The sequence below is a fragment of the Schistocerca piceifrons genome, chromosome X, assembly GCF_021461385.2.
Source record: "Schistocerca piceifrons isolate TAMUIC-IGC-003096 chromosome X, iqSchPice1.1, whole genome shotgun sequence".
In the NCBI taxonomy this organism is placed as follows: Eukaryota; Metazoa; Arthropoda; class Insecta; order Orthoptera; family Acrididae; genus Schistocerca; species Schistocerca piceifrons.
Window position 1 is genome coordinate 63033549 of NC_060149.1, and position 15956 is coordinate 63049504.

Genomic DNA, 15956 nt, shown 5'->3' on the forward strand with positions numbered 1-15956 from the left:
CCGTGAAAGGACGTGGTTTCAACATGACAGTGCACTGGCCCACTTTGATGTTAATGTCAGTGAGCACCTGAACAACATGTACCCTCATCAATGGACTGGACCAACTACCACCTGTTTCAATTTGACCCATAAGGTTTGAGACACACTGTATACAGGCTGTAGCACATGAGTGAGGTGTAACCCTGTATACAGGCCTTGGTGTCTGGGTGAGGTGTATTTCTGGATGGGACCATACAGGGATGTGCATATGCCAATGATTTTTGTGTCACACAGGGTGTAGCTGCAGGTGGCAATTTTATTGTAGACACTGCAAATAATGCACTGGAAGCTATTGGTGATGTTAATTATGTTGCAAATGTAGTCGATAATAGGTGGTACAGACATTATTTCTAGAGGATACGGATTTGTTGCCACCAGTGACAGCACCACTCTTTAAGACAAGGAGGGGGAGGGGGGGTAAGAGAAGAAAGGGGGAAAATGCTTGTAATGCTAGTGACTGAGCAGACAAGGGTAAATCATTTCAGGAATGGTGGTACCTGAAGACTGGGACATTAATGAGATTGACAGTAATTGCAAAGTGATGTTTTCTGGGATAAGGGCAAGCATTATGCAAAATTTGATCTTTGACAATGCACAGTGGAACTCAGCAGGGCATTCTTCCAACAGGGGGAACCTGTTGCCAGTAACACACTGTTGCAAGGGTCGTCTGCCATCAAAGACAGGCCAATTAAACTGTGCACAAAGTCACTGAGGCCAAATTCTCCTGAAGTGGTGCCACTAGGTACAAGGAAGCATAACACTGTAGGAAGGAGTCAATCTGTAATTAGCACTGAAGTATGGGAATTGAGTAAGACTATTGTAGTGGGTACTGGTAGTATCGTAAATGGGTTATATGACAGTATAGTTTTAGGGATACACTTCCTGGAAAAAGATAGGGCAAACTTTTGCTACAAAGACAGAGCACCACAGGATGCAGAAGATGCACCTAAACAGCAAGTTAAGAAACCACTGGATCAAGAGAAAGAAATGCGAAGCATAAGAGATCAATTGAGTATGACTATTCTTCTGTTACAAGCTGATTTGTTAACGGAATTTGTTAAGAGAAAAGAATTTTTCAATATTAATTTTAGTTTGTTCTGTATCTTTGTTACATAATAATTCAATGAGGGAAGTTCAGTGAGTTAATAGCAACTCAGAATAGATGCTTTAGTGCACAGCAAATGCTCCAGCACATAAAATAGTATCATAGTAGCCGACACCATAGAGTCGTCATGATAAGTGTGTCAATTTTGGGTACCACTGTAGTCTGACTACTTTGTACAGACTGATCTATCTGAAGCAAAAAACAACCCATCCACTTGAGCTCCCTTAAAACCAGTTACTTGTCAACTGGATCAGTCTTAAGAAGTAAAAGTTAGTTACCTGCTCAGCCAATGAACATTGTGGTTCAAGCTGAATTTCAAAGGGGAAAATCCAAATATGGCATACGTATATGTTAGGTGTAAGATGTGTGCTAGGACCTCTCCCAGAAACATGGACAGTCTGTGATCTGATGGACCGAATATTCCCAAGAGGGGATGCGGGTTGCGCCATGGCTTCACTTAACCCAGCAGAATAATCACATAGCTGACTTAGCAGAAAAACACCATGGCAGGGTGTCTTAAGAAACTGCAGGGGTTGGAGCCAGTATGTGTTCCTGCACAAGCAGCTGTACTGACTATGCTGATATTGCAGAATTCACCATTCAGGTCTCCTGGAAAACAAAGTTGTTCATTGGCATGGCACAGCCATGACTCTGATACTACTGACATAGACAAAAAAAATTGTGACACTGAGGCAATGATGTCATGACTGCCCAACAACCATGCCTCACACCTTGGTTCTGCTGTGGCTTGCAGGAGGGAAAGTGGTGCAGTTTCAGAAATTGTGGCAGATCAAGCTCACACAAATAATGCTCATTTCATACACAGTTACCGCCAGGAGCTATGAGGGGAAGGCTATGTTGGTCAATGTTCCGAAATGGGCCATCAAGCTGCTGCAGCTAGATGCTGCTGTGGCTAGATGGTGCCTTTGCTAGCTGCATGTATATCAGCCACACCCAAATCTGAATGCTGCTGACTGGTGCCTTCCAGCAAGAGGTCTGATGGTCAGCTTGCTTACACCAGCTGCAGGTCTCAAAATTGGGGCTCCCAGATTCATGTCCGTCCCTGTCCAGCTGTATTAGTTGCCTTGTGCAGGCAAACTCTACTGTTGCTCATTGCCCTGTGCAAGCACACACCTTGGACACCAGCACTGATGCAGCCATCCGGACCAGGATCCACGGTTAGATTTCGCTGCCGTATCGTCACCAGCAAGAAATGACAGTCTGCTTCATTGCGGGTCATCCGCCCTGATGCCACCCACTCCAATCAGGGGCTCTCCCCACGGGCGTCACCCAGCCACAGCAAAGGCCAACTGGCACAATGGCTGTTGCAGGAAGTCCTGATGCCCCAAGAAGACAGTACGTGTCTTGGCATATGTGGGGAGTTTATAGCTCAGGCATCAGCAGTGTGATCCCTGTGTTGTCAGGTGGCTACCACCAAATGGGTACACGATGGCCCCACCACAATGGACTGGCTACCGAGCCGGATATTGGGCATAGATAAATCCAATATTGTCATGGGGGCGAAAGAAGAGACGAGACAACAGAAGAAGACGACATACCCTGGAAAATGTCCTTGCCCAAATAGTTTAATCACAAGTGCAGATGCAAAGCCATGACAAGAGATTTAGGAGATCGAATCTAAGGGCACTATGGATAACCCCATGCGCCACGTAAGGCATCCTTCCCCATATGGCCCACACTTCTATAGAATTTTGAAAGTGGCTGATCAGACCATAGAATGGGACCTGAACTCATAGGGCCAAAAAGTGAGACACACCTTTTAGTCGTCTCGAACGACAGGCAGGAATACCTCGAGACTATTCTAACCCCCCGGACCCATAGGGGGATTACGAAGAGGGAATGCTGGCAGACAGTGGTCTGACACTGAGGCCTGGGCGAAATGCTGAGCAAAATGCTCAGTGACAAGAGTCTGGACTGGTGTGGTACCACCAGTCAGGAAAATTCCCAAAACACCTGTAAGCTGCCAAAAGGAAGGCGTTAGTCAAACTCTGTACAGACTCACCACTGCCGTCATGAGGAGAAATGGGTGAGATGGCGGCTGAGGAAAAGGCATACCAATCTGCATTAGTAACCTGGGAGGACATCACGGTGAGTGGTGCTGGAGGAAAGGTAAGGTGATCGGAAAATGATTGCTGCCACATGAATCGTCATGAGCTCCCCACTGAACAGAGGGGAAGAATCCAGGGCTACAGATTGAAATATCAATGGCCAAGAAATTGCTGCATGCCACACTGTGTGTGGGGCTCTATTGTTGAAGAGGCAGAGATCAAGCAAGACCTGCCAGCAGGTCTTCACCAATCCTGTCCTGGTCAGTGGTCACAGTACCATCCCAGACAGGGTTATGGGCATCAAAAACCCCAAGCAGAAGGAATGGGGGACCGAGCTGCCCAAGGAAGGCAAGAAGAACAGGAAGCGTAGGAGGCCAGTCTGGAAGGAGAAAAAGATTATGTGTCATTATTGCAGAGTCTCAACGGATCCAAACGGCCACTGCTTCCAGCGCAGTATGAAGAGGGACCCAACAACTAACCATGTCCATGTGGACCAATGCACAGACACCACCGGAGTCTCGTTAAGGGCTGACCCAGTTCTGGCAGAGGGCTTGGAAACCATGAAGAGTCAGCGAACAAGTATCAACAAAATGAGATTCCTGTAATACTGAACAAGCTGCAGAGTACAGAGGAAGAAGGGGTTACAATTCCAGAAGATGATGATAGTAATCACCACAATTCCATTGGAGAACAACAGTGCAAGAGGCCGGATGGATGTCGAAAGGGTCAGAATCGGTCATAGTGCTGGGTCAGTGTCTGTCACTAGTAAGGATGGAGTGACATCCATGAATGTATGGTCAGACACTGACTGAGAAGGAGGGTGTGACGTGCCCACCGATGTTGGAGGGACTTATGCACCTCCTCCTACTCCTCCTCTGGAGGGCAACAGGAGGTGTAGTCGTGAAGAGAGTAAGACATAGCGATATCAGGATCTGAAAGCAAATGAGTGGCCTTGAGGCCCATAGAGCACGGGACTCACATCCGACTAAGTAACTGGCTTCTTGTCCTGGAGGCACCAGTGAAAAGTGTTCCTAGAGGGTGCCCCATCCCCGGCAGGTGCCAGAGAAGAGTGTTTCTTCTCTGGCTGAGGAGGAGGAGTGATTCTCTGCAAGGAGGGGATGGGAACTGCCATGGAGGAGGAAATGGCAGGGGGACAGGGCAGAAGTAAGGACGAGGTGGTGGGGGAGGTGGGGGGTGAGGCAGGGGGAGGGGGAGGAGGAAAGAAGCAAAGGTAGAAGTCAGAGATGTCGGATGGAGGTGGTCGAATTTCTGTTGGGCCTCAGAGTGGGATAGTCACGAGGTTTTAATTCCTGAATCTTCCTTTTCTCCTTATAGATCGTCAATCTATTAGCACAGACAATGTGGGCTAGAACAGTTGATGCATTTGGGCGGTGGGGTGTAAGAACTCCCCGCATGGAGAGGGCAGCCTCAGTCATTGAAAATAGGACTCACCTCACATCGTTAAGACGTTTGATCAAAATGGAGACACTGGAAACAGAGCATGGGAGGTGCAATTTAGGGCTTCATATCACAATGACTTTTTCCGGGATGGTTTCCCCCTCAAAAGCCAGGATGAAAGCACTGGTATCAACACAATTGCCCATAGGGCCTCTCTGGACTTGCCAGATGAAATTAATGAACAAACCAAGTAACATGGAAAGTGTTTCTCTCCAAGCCGTCGTACCTGGGTCTTATCCCAGGGAGAGGAAGGGCGTGGAAGCAAAAGTAGGAGCAGAGAGGGAACTGTTTCTGTCTGAAGAGACAGCCATGGAAAAGCAGGCAGAAGTATGGAGCTTAGCACACTTCATGTGCAGAACATCTGCCCCCAATCGAGGGCTCACTTTGTGGGCACAACCCAGGCACAGCAAGAGTGCTGCTCTGATAACTGGTAGCTATATAAGTGACATTTCTGGTAAGACAGCATCAGTCGTCGAGCAGCCGCATGTGCAACACAGACAATTTATGCCGCGTTATTTTAGGAGGAGAAGACGTTCGCACCTTACTGTGTATAAAGCTACTGATAATATATCTATTACTATGAAGAGCAGAGTAGGTGCGCAAGTTATTCTTCATCTCAGCCAGATGTATACATAACAGCTCCACTGACTGGCTACATGTGCTGGTGATCTTGGTGTGGGGTGTACAGTGGGGGAAGGAGGAACTCACACTGGAGATGCTAGGGAGGAAGATCTTTCCAAAATAGCTCACACTTAAGAAATGGAATTTAGAAAGGGAGGTCAAACTCCAAGAGGGACCATAAGAAGCCAGGAAGAGTAGAAACACAAGATACAAGATCGAAAAGGAATAGTGTTACAAGGAGCGGATATGAGGAAGGGAATGCAGCCAGAGACAGAAGAAAGACAGCAATAGCGTGGAGCCTACGTGTACCACTCGCATACCCTTCAAAGAGCTGTGGCGGCCCTGGGGTAGAGAGGGTGGGTGGGTGGGTGGGTGGGTGGGTGGGTGAAGGAGGTGGTGGTGATTCCACAGGTATGTGAGCAATGAGAAAAGAGATTAGGAGTTAGTGTGCTGTAAGGATGAACAAAGATATTGTGTAAACTGGGTGGGCAGTGGAATTCCACTTTGGGAGAGGGTGGGAAATATTATGGTTAGACGTTCATTTGTGGACACAATGATAAATAGCCTAAACCCTGGGAAAGGATATGGTTATGTTGTTCCAGAACATGATGATACTGATTGATTGGGAGGGAATGGGGTGCTCCTTTACAACTGGTTCTTGGAGAGGGTGGAAATTTAAAGGGATTGTGAGGATAAGGCACAATAAATTGTCTGTGGACTATGTCTGGGGGTTAGTGCATGTGCTTTTTTTTGTGTAGTAGCTATCAGAATGAATGTACTGTTGATGGTCAGTGTGCTTGGTATGGATGGAGCCACCAGAGAGGTGCAGATCAATGTCCAATAACATGGCAAATTGAGCTGACAAGAGCCATCTGAAGCACTAGGTCCATTAACTTTAACAACACAAAGGGTTACAGGTGACTAGGGTCGTTTCCTGTAAATGGCCCATACACCAGATGGCATAAGAGGGTGCCACGAAGGCACCCATGGTTATGGCACAGATTTGTTTGAATGTTTCCCTCTGAAAGGAGAAGTAGTTATGTGTGAAGATTTAATTAGTTTTAATGTATCAGGAATGAGATGGCGAGGTTGGAGTAACAAGGATGTTGGTGTATAAGGGTATGGCATCAATAAAGACTGGTAGTGAGGGATCCAGTCCTAACTGTTCTTGCTGTAAGTGTTCAGATTTGTTTATTATATTATTTTTGTGATGAAGCAAATGTGGCACTGGTAATCAGAAACTATTAGTTATTGTGTGGTGTACGCTGAAAAGCAATTGTAATACTCACAGGGACCAGTTGCTTCAATGAAAATCAGTTTATCTTGATATTACAAATCAGTTTCAGTATTTTTAAGTTAAATGCTTCAGCTAGAAAATAAACAAGAACAACTTAAATCTCCCATACTAATGAACTCATTAGAAATGGATTACCTTCACTCAAATGTAATGATGCTACTTTGATGGAATCCACCATTTCCCGCAATCTAACACACTGACATGTGGAAAAGCTATGATTACACTTAAATCAGAAATATAAAGCTATGAAATGATTTTGTTTGTGGCACAGGCAAGGAAAACATGTCTCTGGTAGGAGTATGGAAGTAATCTTTCCTTTACAGCCTTATGATTAGTCTTGTGTTAACACTCTTCTGCATCACACATCACTGTTGCATTTTGCTATGCAAACCTCTATTTTTTCCAGCTATAATATGACAATTACTTTACAAAAAAGACTTACCTCTAGCAGGTTATCAGCACAGTCGTGTACCAATAATACCAAAGTACCAATACGGTGCAAGTTACACATCCATGAGAAAGACATCAGACTTATAGTAGCAATGTGATGGATGAACATTTGCCAAAAGTCTTTACGCTTTATGTCAAAGAACTGTGATACAGCCAATGACCAATAAAATGCCAGCGAAGACATGTAATACCACCAACAATCAGTCGTCACCTTCTGGAAAGAAGGGCATTTATGAATAAATATTTTGCAGTTAATCTTATCGGCAACAACAACTTTATATAGCAAAATAATACTAGGAATAAAATGTTGGATGCTCTAAAGCTACCGCTCTCCTTTACGAATATGCGAAGCTCTAAGCTCATTCCCATGTGCAAGGTAAAATAAACAACACATTGTTTTGCAAATTAGTTGCCTCATTTTTTAATTGATTATCTGATCTCTTAACAATCTTAGAAGTCTATAACTGTTCTGTGTTTTTAAAAATTTTGGAGGTCACACAAATACAGAGTAATCTCTTGCAATACAGTCAAATCGCAATTTCTGTAGGCCAAGTAGAATACATTACAGGACAAACAACACTACATGAACAACATTGCATTTATTATCACATTTTCCATGCAGATAACATAAATAATGTTTGGAATTTACCAAAATTTATCATCTGCAGCCACACTTTCTCTTACTAGGACTACTACTGAACAGCAAAGGTGTGGAATAGGATTGCAGCATGTATATGATCTTGGGATTTTTCAAGCACAAAAGGAGTGTGTTTTGACTGTGGGCATATGCAAGATGGATAAACAGCATTTGCAGGTGATCGAGACGTGTGAAACTTGTACATATGAAAACTCACACAGCAAGACCCTTTGTTCGACATACTAACATGAGCTATGTTGTTATGACTGTGGAAGACTGCAGGCTCCACATTTTATGATGAATGTTATTTTGTGTGTATAGTGTGTGCTTACTGGTACGCTAATAATTAAATGAGTCATGTTTTTCTTTATTCACACTATTGTCTAGCATCAGACTTTGAATGAAGGGCCAGAACATTAAATCCATCAGTAAATGTGTTCTTTCTGATAAAATGGTAGGATGTCTTGACCCACAAGCACAGAAGGGAAAAGGGAACAGAACAATATGAAAACTATAAGAAGAAATTTTCATGTGCATAACGCCATCTGCTGTGGTGTAGCTGCTACAGTCTCTGTCTGGCAGCGTTGGTCATTCGTTAATTCCTGCCATCTGCAATTATTTATCATTTGACATTTGTGATTTCTAGGAGGTTCTGGAATTTCTTTATCTATGGAATACAGTACTTTATAGAACATTCTACGTACAGAAGCGTACACTGCAGAGAGAGGCAGTTCAGACCCACCTACACTCTCTCGTGTGTTTAATGAATGTGCTTTCAGTGCAAAGTAATAATTCTTACTGATTACTCTACCTTCATAACTCATACTTAATTTCGTATTTCCATATTCTACACAACACTGTTTGGAGGGGATGCTGGCTATTTGGACATCACCACTGCAGTTGCTCCAATAAGGCTACACAAAAGTAATCACCTTCACAGACAGGAATTAGAAAAACAAACAATACAGTCTTCTTATGGCCTCAGTCATGAAAGTATCAACCAACAGAAAATAATCTATCATGAGTCTGGCATCCAGCAGTGTTTCTGGGAGATACTGGATAGGATCCAACAAGATGTCTAAATAGATTCAACCATGTTGCTAATTACAACAGGTGGGACGGCAAGTGATGTTTCTTGCCAATGTATATATTTACTTTGATGGTACAACTTGCTAGTGGTTTGAGAACAATGAGGAAAAGCTGAAGAAGTGGGATACACTCCAGACATATAAAATAACTACCAACAGCAGGTCAATATAGCCAAGGCACAACTGAAGAACAGAACCCAATGCCAGAGTATTATACAGTGCTTTTTGGCACTGAGTCACATAGTTAACCCGAATATTTTGGAAGCCAGCAATATTCCACAGTTAATGAAGGGCACGGCAGACGATTTGCATCAATCACTTCTTTTGAACGGTGCTACCACAACAGATGATTACTTCAAGTGGTGTCAGCACCTGCAGGCAATGCATCAGAGAATAATATGCCGAAATACATTAGACAGACTTCCAACTGTAGTGCCAATGGCAATCGTGGAATACCATCAGCACCTCTGATCACTTAAACAGAAAAAGGAGAGATAAGAGGTGTTACAACATCTGTTAATGTCAAACCCCGACAATCAGGTGTAGCAGTGTTGACTGTCAAACCAAGTATGATGAGGCATCATCATTAACTAAAAATGGCACCAACCTCTAAAAGATAAATCTGAAGGGAGGAATGGAGTCAGAAACCCAATGATTTTGGTGCAACCATTAGGCAATATCCTAGATTCTCGATTAGACAGAAATAACCCACCAATTCAATCGCCGCACAGAAAAATGGTCACTGCGAATGGAGGGAAAACAGAGCTGTGTGTTTCTTTGGTGACACCCTGGGTACACAGTACACCGATATAGAGGAAAGGTGAGTGTTCGACATTTATTACACCACAAGATATCAAAACTGGGCTATTCTATACACACTAGGCAACTGAAAATGACTACAGCTGATCTGCGGGATGAAGCTCATCGCAGTATCCTTGTATCTCAAATGTTTCTCAGGCTTTCCGTCAACATGCAAAGGTCCCAACTGCTCTTCCAGCCTACAAAAATCATGGAAACTAAATTATGTTACCATTTGTGGATGTGAACCTACCACTGTGAAATCTTCCATGAACAACCTTTGCTAAGATGCCAAGAAATCACATCAGCGAGCTACCTAAACACTCTGCAGTGTTTATTTCCATGATATCAGATGCTCATCAATGGCAGTTGAGGATTATGTTCTGAATTTCAAATACCATTTTGCTGAAGGTTGCAAATAGGAAATATGTCCAGGCAACAGGAATCTGTTTCACGAGAATAGCTTTCTATCACAGAACACAGCCCATCAAATTTGTAGTTTGATCAGAATGCACTCATAATGTTATCCTTGGCTAACTTCTTCCAAGCATCACAAGCAATCCAACTAGAAGACTGGAAGTACAAATAGAGGACACTGGTCCAACATGTTTACACAACGACTGCTATGGACATCTGTTTACTGCTGGGGATACTCTTACCCCACTGTGATCAACAAGATAAGTTTTACTTAACAGTTTTGTTGCTCAGTTAAACTGTGAAACTCTAGCTGAATACAGAAAGTCACTCAGCCTCAGAAAAGAAATCTGTATGTTAGTGCCAATCAAAACCAATGCAAGTCGATATGGAGTTCTCAGGGTCACCAATTGCCATGAAGAGCTGCAATTCATTCCTCAGAGTGTGCGTACAGGGATAGCCAAACTAGTTCGGGAGGGTCAGCTTGATAATGTTGGTAGACAACCACATTACATTACCATTCCGAACAAGCGAGTGGAGGAACATAGTACCTAGCCACCAACAGCTATTGGCTTGATGAAGATAAATTGTTGAGAAGTGTTACCTACTCCATGCCAATTTTTGGGAATGTTAAAACCAGGAGCAAAGTCAAATCTGAGCAAATGAACCAATGCAAAAACCATATCAACAAAGGGAACATCTTCCAATCAGTCGGCACTCATATAGGCCACTTTCAGCTGCATTAAAGATCATTCAGCTGTAAACGTCCATGGGCCTCCCGTGAGGTCCTCCTGAATAAGAATGACGACACACGGCAGTCAATTACCGGCAGCTGAATTAAATCATCAAAAAGGATGTATACCCATAGCCACAAATTTATGGCACCTTTGACTGTAACACCAGTGACATACATCTCCACTATGGATGTGCAGATTGACTAATGATAGATCGAGGTTGATTAGATTGAGTGGGGGGAAAAAACTACTTACGTAACACCTCTGTGAGTTCCAAGCAATGCAGTTTAGTCTGTGCAACAGATGAATACATTAAGTGCAACTTGCTTCGACATCTTGAGTGGACAACTTCTCTTTGCTACTTGGATAATGACGTATTCTCAAATACAACTGAAGATCATCTAAGCCACTTGACAACTGTGCTAAAGTGTTTTCATGAAACAGGTATTCTCTTCATTTTCCAAGAAATAAAATCTTGAGGGTGCACTGTTTCTGTTAACTGAGTTCTCTTGGTTAAAAAAAAAGTTGGAGCCACAACAAATATTCCAACTCCTTGGAATATTTGTGTTGTGAGATGTTGCCAAAGAATGTGCTCTTACTATACACGATTCATAAAGGATTTAAATAGCAAGGCACTACCACTACAAAAACTGCTGTACAGGACACCAAATTTCCTTGGAACAATGAGCAAGAAATGTCTTTTAAATCCTTAAGGAGGCCCTGATACCTTCAGCAGCTCTGTCAGTTTTTGACCAGAAGGCTGAGATGGAACTACACCTGATGCAAGCGATTACAAAACAGGTGCAGTTACAGAGCAACTCTATGAGGGTGTTAAAAATGTCTGCACAGTACTTTGCTTGAAAGAAGAATTGCACTGTGATTGAAAAAAAAAAAAAGGCCGCCTCACAGTTGTTTGAGCAGTAGACCATTCACTGTTATGATTGGCCACCATTCTTTATGCTGGTTGACAAACTTGGAAGGCCAAACAGGATTACTGGTAAGATGGGTACTGGCAACTGCCTTTCACAGAATCCATGGCAAGATGATTACAGAGTTGTTGATATCGCACACATTGCTACACTAACAAAAGCTGCAACCAAAGATCAAGCATTACTGCCGCTGAAGGCCGTGGAGATTTTACAGAAGGAAAAAAACTGTTAAATGAGAGTTCAGACTAATAGATGGATCATTATGTCATTATGATCCAATGGGACAGAAATGGTTGCTAGTCATTTCGGCTCATTTATGGTCAAGCCCAACTTCACGTCATCCGTGATTTGTGAAGACCTTTGACACAATCACAACCACGTACCACTGTCCTTGTACCTTCTAATCTTATAGACATTATGTAAGCTATTGTAGGGAATGCAAATGATAGAAACATGTACCTCAGTTATCTCTAGGGCACTTCATGCAAATTCCTCCTGCAGCTGCTTCATTTCGCCAGACTGGAATTGATGTTTCAGGGAGATTTACAAAGTCGACAAAAGTTGATATATTGATGATTGTAGTAGTATGTAATGATTACTGTCATATCAACCAGGACTGTCACTTAGTATGTAAAAAGTGCTGAAGGTCCAGAAATTGCCAGGTTTCTTTTAGAAGAATTTTTGGAGCACGGGGCATGATCATGGAAAAGTTTTTTGTGCAGACTAGTGTCAGAAGTTATTTCACATTGCAACATCATCGACAGACACCCCCACAGAATGTTTAAGTAAGACACTGGTGAATTTACTTTCTCTTAATATTGATGTCAACAGAGGTACTGACATTCCATACTGCCTGTCACGACAATTATTCACAACACATGTAGTACGACACTACAGGTTTTATGCCAGCTTTCCTGATCCAGACAATTCAAAACAAGAATGGATCCTCTGTTTCCATTTCAACCTGGTAATGCTTAGAAATCATTACCAGAAATCAAGAAGTAACATGACAAGCACACAAACAAAATGCAAAAAGTTGTGCTAAATAATTCAAACTATGTTGGGAAGTGAGAAACTTTTAGTGACTGAGGAGAAATCACAAATATTAATAGTAACCTCATACTTTTTGCAGATGGGGCAGTTACCTATAAGCACTATATCAAAGAAGTTCCATAAATATTCAGTCAGATCTTGATAAGATTTCAAATTGGTGCACAAATTGGCAACTTGCTTTAAATGTTCAGAAATGTAAAATTTTGCACTTCACAAAACAAGAAACTTAGTATCCTATGACTATAATATCAATGAGTCACAGCTGGACTCTGCTAACTCATACAAATACCTGCATGTAACACATTGTAGGGATATGAAATGGAATGATCACATAGGCTCGCTCACGGGTAAGGCCGGTGATAGACTGTTTTATTGGTAGAACACTGCAAAAGTGCAATCAGTCTACAAAAGACATTGCTTAAAAATCAATTGTGTGCCCATTCTATAATATTGTTGAAGTGTGTGGGATACGTACCAAATAGGACTAACAAGGAATAAGAGATATTGAACATATATAGAGAAAGGCAGCATGAATGGTTATAGGTTTGTTTGACCAATGGGAGTGTGTCAGAGACATGCTGAAGAAACTGAAGTGGCAGATTTTTGAGGATAGACAAACTACCCTGAGAACACCTACTTTTAAAGTTTTACGGACAAGCTGTAAATGATCAGTCCAGAAATACACTACAATATACATCATTCACATAGGCATCATGAGGAAAAAATTAGAATAATGACAGCATAACAGAGGCATTCAATCAATCATTCTGCCCGCACTCCATACGAAAATTAGTCCCATAGGGTTCAGTTTTGGATCCACTATTATTCCTTGTATGTGAATGACCTTCCACTTAACATTCAACAAACAGAATTGGTACTTTTTGCAGATGATATAGTGTTGTTATAAATCCCATTACATATAAAGTAACAGAAAAGAGTATTAATGTGTTTTTTAAGAATTATGAAGTGATTCTCTGGAAACAGACTCTCCCTAAATTTTGAAAAAAAACACTATATTCAGTTCTGTACAACAAATTATGAAAAACAATTGATGTGGCACATGACTAGCACTCAGAAAATAGTGTATAACACTCCAGATTTTTGGGTGTACACACTGGTGAAAACTTGAACTGAAAGTAGCATATTACTGAGCTTTCCAAACACTTAGTTCAGCTACTTTTGCTCTTCGTACAATTACTATTCTTGGGAACAAACAAACCAATCCCAACATATTCTGCATATTTCCACTCAATGTCTTATGGTATAATTTTCTGGGGTAACACACCGCTTAGAAAGAACGTATTAATTGTTCAAAGGTGAGCAGCAAGAATAATATGTGCTGTTCACTGAAGGTCGTCACGTAGGTATCTCTTCATGGAATTAGGCATTTTAATTGTACCATCACTATACACATATATCTGTTGATGAAATTTGTCATAAATAACCCATCAAAGTTTATGAAAGACAGTGGTGAACATACATACAACACTAGAGGAATAAAGGATCTTTATTATCCATTATTAAAGCTGTCAATGGCTCAGAGAGGAGTACAATTTTTGATCGTTTGCCCAAAAGCATTAAATGTCTAACAGGTGGCAAAGTAAGTTTTAAATCTAATCTAAAACCTCTCCTGGACAACTCCTCCTATTCCATGGACAAAGTTCTATTTAAAAACTGGTAGCCCGATAAAAAGTTCATTTTCAAGTTTGGTTGCGCGAGTAGCATTGAAAAACAATGTGTTCTTAAACGTTAACACTAATCATCTATACATATCATGTAAACTGACTCATTCCAAATCATTTCAATAAATAAATTGTTAAAATGATCTATGGAGTACATAACTAACTAACTCCGATGCCTAGGAAAAGGAGCACAAACATTATTATGCCAAGCATCAATCTTTACATCTGTGCACAAGGTTGAGCTATCAGAAAAATGACTGAAGTGATACTTTGGCTCGTACTGAATCCTACATCGCTATTTTGTCTTCACAGAAGACAAAACAGTACTTTGAAGGGCATTATGCGACACACTCGTTAATAAAAGTTTCAGAAATTGGTGACGAGGTGTAGCAGAAAGCTATGCACATCTGGTAAAGAAAGAAACAGAATTTCAAATCTTGTCAAGATTAAGGTCTTTAAAGTGCAAGCATAATACACAGCCATCACTCAAAATTAGAATAAGACACACACAGAAAAGTACTAGAAGTCAGTTATCTAAAACAGCATCTGCAAGGAAGAAAAATAATGTCTATACCCCATATCTGTGCAGTACACTTACTTGTAGAACACAAATATAGGTGTCAAAGTAAATGGAATCATAAAATAAAATTCTAGATTTACTGAACCATAACTGCTTACATTTTTTGTATTCAAGTATACGACATAGCACATTCTTTTAATTTTATTTTTCAGAACTCCTTAAAAATGTTAAAATGATAGTATTCATTTTGTAATGCACAAGCTATATATGACATATTCCTGGATTTAGGAATGGGCAACACAACACCAGGTCCAGTGTGGTGAATCCCATGCAGTTGCAAAGTGGAAGTAAAAATAAAATAAAATGTATCTTTTTGAGTCTCTCTTCAGCATTAATTCATATGCTGTTGATGTTAACATCAAGTGTAAGGTGAACAAATTCTGTATTTGACAAGATCTCTCCAGTCTGTACTATGGCACTCACATTAGACCACATGATTCCACTATACAGCCAGTACTGTATCAAACTGAACTGATGGCATGCACTTGACTATCATTTTCTGCATCTGGTGTCACTGCCTTGTATGCACTTTCTTTTTACTGCTTGAGTCCATGGACTGTATAGTAACAAATTAACTCAACAGAATTTCCTATAGTATATAGTGACAGGAAACCAATTGGACAAGCTTGGAATTAGTTAAAACTGGCAATGTGTTGCTGCAGTAACCTTCCTCACTCTCTGGACGACCTCTGAAGGGCTGCTGTCAGAAGAGTGCGACAGGCTCGAGCAGCAACATCTCAACCAACTTACGAACAGCATGCCAAGGCTGATCAAAGAACGTTACAAAGCATAGGCATGAGCAACACTGTAATGTTACCCTGCAGTATCTTTTGAATTCATAAATATGTACAGATGTGAACTTTTGAATTCATAAATATGTACAGATGTGAACTTTTGAAGTGAGAGTATTTTCATTATGGTTTCATTTTTATTTCGAAGTAGTTATTTTATTAGTTTCAGAATGCTTATTCTTTCATTTGATGCTCCCCTTGACTAGGTATG

At 41.4% G+C, this 15956-nt stretch overlaps 1 protein-coding gene across 2 annotated transcripts in view; it reads right to left on the bottom strand.

The window, feature by feature from the left end:
• Positions 1 to 15956, bottom strand: part of LOC124721512 (ceramide synthase 6) — a 132979-nt gene that overhangs the window by 11615 nt on the left and 105408 nt on the right. The window contains exon 5 of one of the 2 annotated variants that reach the window (XM_047246529.1): positions 7032 to 7250. In XM_047246529.1, the coding sequence (XP_047102485.1) occupies positions 7032 to 7250 (219 nt within the window). Of the gene's footprint in view, positions 1 to 7031; positions 7254 to 15956 lie in introns of both variants that reach the window. The other variant, XM_047246528.1, reaches the window with a different exon arrangement.